Source organism: Calidris pugnax, unplaced genomic scaffold (genome assembly GCF_001431845.1).
Source record: "Calidris pugnax isolate Ruff unplaced genomic scaffold, ASM143184v1 scaffold29, whole genome shotgun sequence".
Lineage (NCBI taxonomy): Eukaryota > Metazoa > Chordata > Aves > Charadriiformes > Scolopacidae > Calidris > Calidris pugnax.
The window spans coordinates 2668703-2676978 of NW_015090768.1; the positions used below are offsets into that span (position 1 = coordinate 2668703).

At 41.6% G+C, this 8276-nt stretch overlaps 1 protein-coding gene across 1 annotated transcript in view; it reads right to left on the reverse strand.

Annotated features, from left to right (window-relative positions):
• Positions 1-8276, reverse strand: part of RAVER2 (ribonucleoprotein, PTB-binding 2) — a 45885-nt gene that overhangs the window by 37279 nt on the left and 330 nt on the right. The window contains exon 2 of the mRNA XM_014937276.1: positions 5291-5347. Within this exon, the coding sequence (XP_014792762.1) occupies positions 5291-5347 (57 nt within the window). The remainder of the gene's footprint in view (positions 1-5290; positions 5348-8276) is intronic.

The window sequence follows — 8276 nt, forward strand, 5'->3', positions numbered from 1 at the left end:
CGGCCCTCCCCTCCCCGCCGCCGGGCCGCACCCACCGCCCTCCCCGGGGGCAGGTTGGAGTCTGTGGAAGCTCCGCCGGGGAGCCCCGTGAGGGAAGAGCGGGCTCGGCCTCCCCGCCAGCCCCGACCCCGGCCCGCACAAAGGGGTAGTGAAGGGGATGCACATCCCCCGTGAGGAGAGGGGGACGGGCGGGGGGAGCGGGGAGACTCGAGGGGAGCGCGGTAGCTCATGGAGCCGCCTTAGGCTGCCAACCCCCGTGGGGTGTGTGGGGATACACGGGGGTCAGAGGGCAAATTTCACCCCCACGGTGACATATCTCGAGTCAGATTTTAAGGATGGACTTGAGCACTCTTGAGGAGAGAGTTTGGGGTTCCCTGACAAGGGAAATCGCCTCAAGAACCATCATGATGGAGGGTTCTCAAGAAGGCCAAGGCCTGGACACCCTCTCTGAGGCACAATGTGGCTCATCGCTCCCAGAAAGTGTCATTTCCCCAAACTCCCAACATCGGTACCTTCCTTAGGTGCAAGTCCTCCTGCAGAGACTGAAATGCAGAGAGACAACAAAATAAAGCTGAGGTGGAGTGAACCCAAGTGCTCCATGGCGGAGTTAGCAGGCACAAGGGCCCAAGCTTGTCTTCTCTAATTTTATTCTTCATCAGAAACATACCAAAGAAATAACAAAGCGTCCAAATGGGTTAATCAATGCCTGGGTTCTGCACCTGCGGCAAAAGTCACCCTCTTGGGGCAAAGAACCATGTGATGGTGGATGGGCAGGAGAGGGCTTGCGGCCATCACCATCCCAATAGAAGGAACATATTTCATAGAGTCACTTCAAAAGAAATTTTCCCTGCTATAAAGCCTCCCTCTCTACAAAATGTTTCACTCTGATAGTCAGTGCTTGCTTTAAAAAGTAAAATAGGTTATTCACCTGGAAAATTCATTTCCCCTTAGCATATTTACTTGCAGTGTCATTTGCCACACAGTAAATTTAGCTCTTAAAGTTGTCATCATTGCTATAAATGAATGAAGAATAATTTAAATATTTGTGTCCATTTTTGGATACGAGGCCAACCACAAAGAAGAGGCAAAGGAGAATCCAAACCTGAGAAATAGTAGTCTTTAAAAGGAAATTGGAAACACACTTCGATTTAAATTTGGTCTATATGAGTAAGTTCTTATCAAGAAAATCTAATTCCTCAAACCAGGATAATGACAATTCTTGACTAGGTTTAAAGTGCTGTTTTAGAGACAGGATTACCAGTTACAGGAAAAAAAAACCACCAAACAACAAGAGTGTCCTTAGAAGTTGCTTTGGTCTAAACGAAAGGTAGCAAGTTAAGACTACAAAGAATCTTGGACCTTCATCACTTCTAAAATGAATTTTAAAACTACTGAGCAAACAAAAATCAAAGTACTTTTTGTTCTTTTTGGTGTATTATTAAAACAATTGTCAGGGCTGCTCAAGGGCTTCCTTTTCCCAAATTTTTTTAAACAGCTAATGGTCCGCCTTCTTCAATATTTGCATTATGTTTAAGGAATTTTTGGAAATCAGAGGTGTGAAAGACATTTGTAAATAGTTCATATATTTGTCACGAGAGAGTTTGAGTTCTGCCAGGTTCACCCTGTCCTAAACAACCTTAGCTTAGCCGTCATACTTAAACCAAGAAACAGGAACAACTACTATAACAATAACTATTATAACAAATTATTAGTGTGAGATCTGATGTAAAGAAAATTTCATATTCTTAGGAAAGCAAGATTTTCCCAGGTCACCATTCTTTGACACATGTAACTGAAAAATAAGTATATACCTGTTGGGTTTTTCAAATTTCAGGTGAAGATTTGCCTTTTAAAGCTATGAAATATCTCTTCCAACACAAGCTATGAGGTATAGGCTTCTTATTCCTAAGGATTTATAGATCATTAATCCTGCTGCCTATAAAATTATCCATGGAAAAGACTGAAAAAAAGGAAAAAAAAGTGAAAAGGATGCTAGTGAGTATTTACAAACTGATTTTCAGGTCAAACTATGAAACTGTGTCCTCAAAACCTATCCAAATCCTAATATAGATTATGTGATGTAAATTGTGCTGGGACCTTAAAAAAATTGCTCTGTTAGAATATACTGCTAGAAACACTGAAACACATCAGAAGTAATTGCCAGATGAAGCTATAACAGTAGAAATTATGGATCTGATAAAACATTATGCAGTTAAATGAAGGTAATGAACTAGTGAAAGCAGAGTAATTAATTATACCATTAATTGTTCCCGTTTGAAGGTGGATGCTCTGGTTCACCTGTATGTTACTGATAATTAATCCTACCTACAGTGATTACCTTCTCAAAAACTCTTTAAAAGATTGCATTTTATAGCTAAAAGTGTTCATAATTTTTCACCCCCCAGTGTTCACATCACACGGATAAATGAAGGAATTGTCTGTGCTAAAAGGCGACTACCAAGTGCCGCAGGAAGAGAGCAGGAAAGATCAAAGATGTTGCCCTTGTCCATGGAGGTGGGCCATGGAAAGGAAGAGAGAGAGGCCACCAAAATCAGCCAGAAAAGCAACAGCACCAATAACCTGTCAGACCTACGGAAATATTCCCTCTTGAACCCAAATATCATCCTATTGTAAACTGCAGTACACCTTCAAGCAGGTACCTGGAGAATTGAAGTATCTTTAAATACAAGAACAGTCAACATTTGGCACTGATAAGTAAAACACCAGAGTCCTTTGGAGGGCCCCCCCCCCAGACATCAAAATTAATCTCTTCTCCCTTTGGGAATTATCCCATTTTACTGTACCGTTTCTTCCAGAAGTACCAAAACTCAGGGCTGGAGTCACAGGTTGTGGTCCTCTGTGTTCTGGTCCTTTTGGCCAGTGCTCCTTCAGGTCAGCCATTACTGCCCTCAGCTGAGTTCTTGGTACCTGCAAACTGCTTTGTAACAGTGAAAATAAAATTGTGTAAGCCTAACCAGTCCTCACTAACCTGTGCTGGGAGATATGACACAGGTCAGGGAACCCTCTCGCAAGCCTCCGTGCTGCTGCATCACCAGGGGAGATTCAGATGGGATATTAGGAAAAATTTTTACACTGAAAGGGTTATTAAGCCTTGGAATGGGCTGCCCAGGGAAGTGGTTGAGGCACCATCCCTGGAGGATTTAAAAGACTAGTTGACATAGTTGACATTTTTTAATCAGAATTAGGTTGATGGTTGGACTTGATGATCTTAAAGGTCCCTTCCAACCTGGACAATTCTATAATTCTATCTGCAGGAGCTGGAAACATCTTCAGGAAGATGCTGAGATGGTGCAACTGAGGGTGAAATGCAAGTGGTAACAGTTTCCAGCCAGCTCCACCCTGGAGGAGAGGAAGAGGACAGTGAGCCAATGCATGTATAAATATCTGTATTTTCCTGGAAGAATTTCATGTCGTTGATAAAAGACCTTCCTCCTCTATGCAGACATTGTATACATATGTTTGGTATTTATGTATTTTCCTGGAAGAATTTCATCTTGTTGATAAAAGACCTCTATGCAGACATTGTATACATATGTTTGTATGAGTGTGCTGTTACTCACTTTACATTGCTTTCAAAACAAAGCCCCACACATTTACGCTTTGCACTCTAAACAGTCTTGGGTTTTCTAACTCACTTTCATTCTGTTTCAAAATTGCTGCAAAAGCAAAAAGCGCTATTTAAAAAAACAGCAGAAAATTGTTGTGATCTCTAAGCGTAACTTTGGTTGCGCTGCTGACTTGATGCTATTATACAGATAAGCCACTTTGTGGTAATTTAATTTAGTTCACTAAATTCCTTGTTAATTAAGAGTAATGTACCCATCCCCAGCAGCTGCTTTTGTAGCTCTTCTAAGCTGAAGATTAATTTCCCTGTGCTCCTGAAGCTTTGAAGTAATACAAGCCATATTATATTTTTTCATTTGTACGGGTTTAGAGTGTTAAGAGAGAATTGTGTTACAAACATTCTTCCCGAATTAAAGATACACTCGGGCATAAATGTCCATGTTCCAAAGTCCAAACAAGTTTAGATCTGTGCAGATGAAATAAAAGCTGAGATTTAGAACGTCTGCTGGATTTTAAAGACCCATCTGATGTCCCCAGGTATACGAGATACTAGGAATGTATATGTGAGCTCTTTAGATAATTGATTTCTTATATGAAAGAGAAATCCGAACAGTTTTCTGAAACGATGCGATTGCTGTGTTTCCTGCAGTGAGGGCGTGGAATCCAAAGCTGCAAATCCAAAGCTTCCATAAAAATCCCTGGTTGCTAACACCACTTTATGCGAACAAAGTGTAAACAATACCTCTTCTCTCTAGTCTTTATTATGCCCACTGTTTCAAGCTCTCGCTGCTCCTTTTGTTTCATTAGGAAACTGAAAATTTCAAACCAAAAGATGTAGATTCAGTTATCAGCACCTGTAATTAGCTCAGTGATGAGCACCTAGATGCTCCATCGTTTATCTCAGAAATGCAGAATGCCTCCAAAATATACCCGAAGTGCCAAAAGAAGTTCCTTTCACCATTTTTTCTAACAAATTTAAATACGTCCGACGTTCTCAGTGCAGTAACAGTGGGGATCATGAAGAAACAAATGGAATTTCATATCAAATTACCAACCTCGAGCAGCACAGTGAGCAAGTGATACCTTCGGTATTCTGGTGAGGCAAAAGCTTCCTAACCCCTCTCTGCAGCTACAGCTTAGTCCCAGGCTTCTTTGGTAATTAACCATTAGAATAGCTCAGCACAGTCTAGACTGCAATTTTGTTGAGACAAGTACTGTGCCAGGGTAAGTCCTCCCAACTAAGCGCTAAGCTCGTTTTAATACCAGAGATATTGTGATTAACGTTTCCTTCTCTGAGCACTTAGGAATTGCAGTAATACAGGCTCAGACTTCAGGTCCCTCACATCGCATCCCAGCACTGCCCATCTCGTGGAGGAGATGCCAGATGGGCAACAGATCGGTTCAGAGCCCCCAACAGCCACAGGCTGCACTCAGAGTCACGTTGCCAATTAACACTGATCCTCACTTTGCTCACACTGCTTTGCAGGAGCCACATTTGTACTGGACATCACTCCCATCCACTGGGATACATCAGGTACTGCTGTTTATGACCAAAAATGGGATGTTTCTTTACTCTTGAAACGTTCTCCCGTAACAGATACAAAAACCACTTCTCACAGCTGAACGTTTTCTTTTGAAGTGGAACCTGAGAGCTGTTAAACTTGGCGTGACATTGCTCCTAAATGTGTTGGAAATTATGAATTACCCCAGTAACAGACTGGTTAGCAACTCCACCTCGGTTTCCATTCTGTAACACAGCAGTCTGCAAATAAACAGTAAAAAGATAAAAGAGGCAAGAGCTATAACTTATAAAGCGAGTAACTATTCTGAGGAAATCATTACACTGAAATGTTAATGTAATGGTCTATTTTGGGAATCGTGGTCTTTGCAGTAGAATTTATAACCTTTGTTGCCTAATGCATATCATTAGCAAATCCGCATGAAGGTTATAGTTAAAGACAGCAAAAAAAAAAAAAAAAAGTAAATCTTAAAACAAACCAACACAAAACAAATCCAGCTTCTTGAATAATAACCAAGAACAGAAGACGATAAGATCAAAGAACTATTTTAAGTACAGTCCTCTTGAATAAATGGTCCTAAAGGCCAGTATATTCACAGGGGAACCTCAGCAATACTTCTCCTAAAACAATACCCTCCCAGCTTTAAACAACCATTCTTCCCTGCATGGGCTTTATTTTTCCTCCTTCAGAGTCAACTTTAAATTTAGTAATAACTTCTTGGCAAATAATACATTTTGGCAATTTTAGTATTCAAATAAAATGTTCCTTGCACTTCTAGTAAAAGCAGTTACAACCCCACATTCCTATATGGAGTATTTTTATTGGCCAACCTGTTAATGTGCTGCAAATTGTAGTTTCAAATCATTCTGTCTGAGATTTTCTGTAAAGGCCTGTTTTCTAAGAACTGGAAAGCAATACTGATAGTTCACAGGAAATTGTGAAATCATTTCATTATCAAAAATTAGTGAAATTATAACGCTGAGTTAAAGCATTCACTGGGGCAAATCGATACATCTCCATTATGATGTGATTTACAACCCTCACAGGTCTGGCTAATTATAAACTTGAAGAAAATCTTTGAGGTGATTAACTGAAGAGCTGGGACGTACTGGGAGCAACCAGGCTCTTCCCAGTCATTTGTTTTGATATAATATCAGTCAGTGATTTATCCCTGCCAGCAGAGGTTGGGATTTGAAACTACCCCGCTAATATTTTGTCCTTAAAAATGCTCTAACTTGTTAAATATGGAAAACTGGCACAAAGGATGTAAGGCAAGCTAAACTTTCCCACTGCCTTCTTAAAAAATTTATGAGACTTTAAAATGTTCTGACATTCAGTTATGAAAAGGTTTCTATAGAAACTGTCATGCAACATGACTTTTTGCTATAAACACACTTAGCGAAGTGTCTGATTTCTACATGTTTGTTCTTTTTTCATGGAGAAAAAAACGCAAAACCCATCCCCTTCCTGTTCTCCAGGTTCTCTGGCTGAGGCTTCAGCTGTAACACATTTTGACTTGTTTACGGAGATCCCCTCGGTTAAGCTGCAATGGAAATAAACTTGAAGAGGTCGTTACTGTTATTTTGCAGGAATTAGATCCTGTAGTTCAATTAATCAACCTTTAATCTCTCCCAATTGCATGTGATTTGCATACATGATGCCAAGAGAATTGGTGTTGGGAGGAAGTTAATCGGTGAAGCTTCAGAAGGTTGGAAAACTGAAAATAAGTCTACTAAAACTATTTGACCAAGTGCCCGGTTTCCTGCAGCTCTCTGTGCCAACCCATCTCAGAGCGTCTGCTGGGTTTCATTACCTCTAGGTGCGGTGGAAGAGTTTTAAAATTAGAAGAAAAAAAAAAAAAATCTATCAGCATTGACCAAACTGGAAATATTTGGTGATCTAACCCAAGGCTGGCCCATTGTTCAACTGGTGAGAGAGGTGCCTGGGTTCAGAGAGGAGAGACGACCAGTTTTATGAGAAGGTTGGTGCGGCACCACCTCTTTCTGTGCATTTTTTCGACTTTTTTCGACGTACTGCTTCTAGAAGGTGCTGACTCCGCACTCTCAGAGGTTGTTCCCTTTCTCTGGTTGTACTCACACCCTTGCCTTTCCTTGCCAGGTGGAGGGTGGGTGGAAAGATTCCTGCACTATGCTTTTTTGGTTGAGTTTCCCTTCCTTGCTATCGCTATTTTCGTTCCATTAGTGGCAATAACAGCGGAGAGCACTTCTTCGGGCGGCGCGCCAAGAAGCTGGTGGTTTTGCCAGTGTCAGCTATAAAAACATAGAATAAAATAGAACAAAACATAATTGTTGCTGCTGGCTCCCAGCTTCTGAGAGCGACACCATCTACTGCTGCCACTAATGACACCAGCCCAGGGATAACCACAGGGAGGTTTTTCCACGGCGTTTAGACGAGGCCGTTATGATTCATCTTGGAGCTGAAGGTGAAACTTCCAGATCTAATCCACGTTCCACCTCTGCCATCAAATTCCTGCTTCTCTTCTGCTCAGGCCATTACTATTGCTATCAAATGCTGCTTTCTGATGGGCATAGAACTGCACTGTGTTTAACTAAAGCCTTGGTTAAACCAAGTAGGTCTGATTATTTGATGGAAACTCTTCTTTTGCTTCGAACATTTATTTTCCCTTAACACATTATTGATCAACTGTTCACTGATAATCTCGCTGCAAGTTTGCAGAAGAGAGATAGAAGTGATTAACCCTGGAACGTATCAGGCAACCAGTTTCACTGAATTTTAGAGTTGGAAGGGACCATAGAGATCATCTAGTCCAACTCCCCTGCTGAAGCAGGATTGCCTAGAGCTAGAGCATGTTACTCAGGAGCATCCAGGCGGGTCTTGAAAATCTCCAAGGAAGGGGACTCCACACCCTCCCTGGGCAGCCTGTTCCAGGGCTCTGGCACCCTCACTGTGAAGTAGTTTTTTCTCATATTTGAGTGGAACCTCCTGTGTTCCCGCTTATGCCTGTTACCCCTCGTCCTCTCACTGGCAACCGCTGAAAAGAGTCTGGCTCCCTCCTCCTTTAAACCACCCTTTAGGTACTTATAGGAATTGATAAGGTCTCCCCTCAGCCTTCTCTTCTCCAGACTGTCCCAGCTCTCTCAGCCTTTCTTCATAAGGGAGATGCTCCAATCCTTGAATCATCTTTGTAGC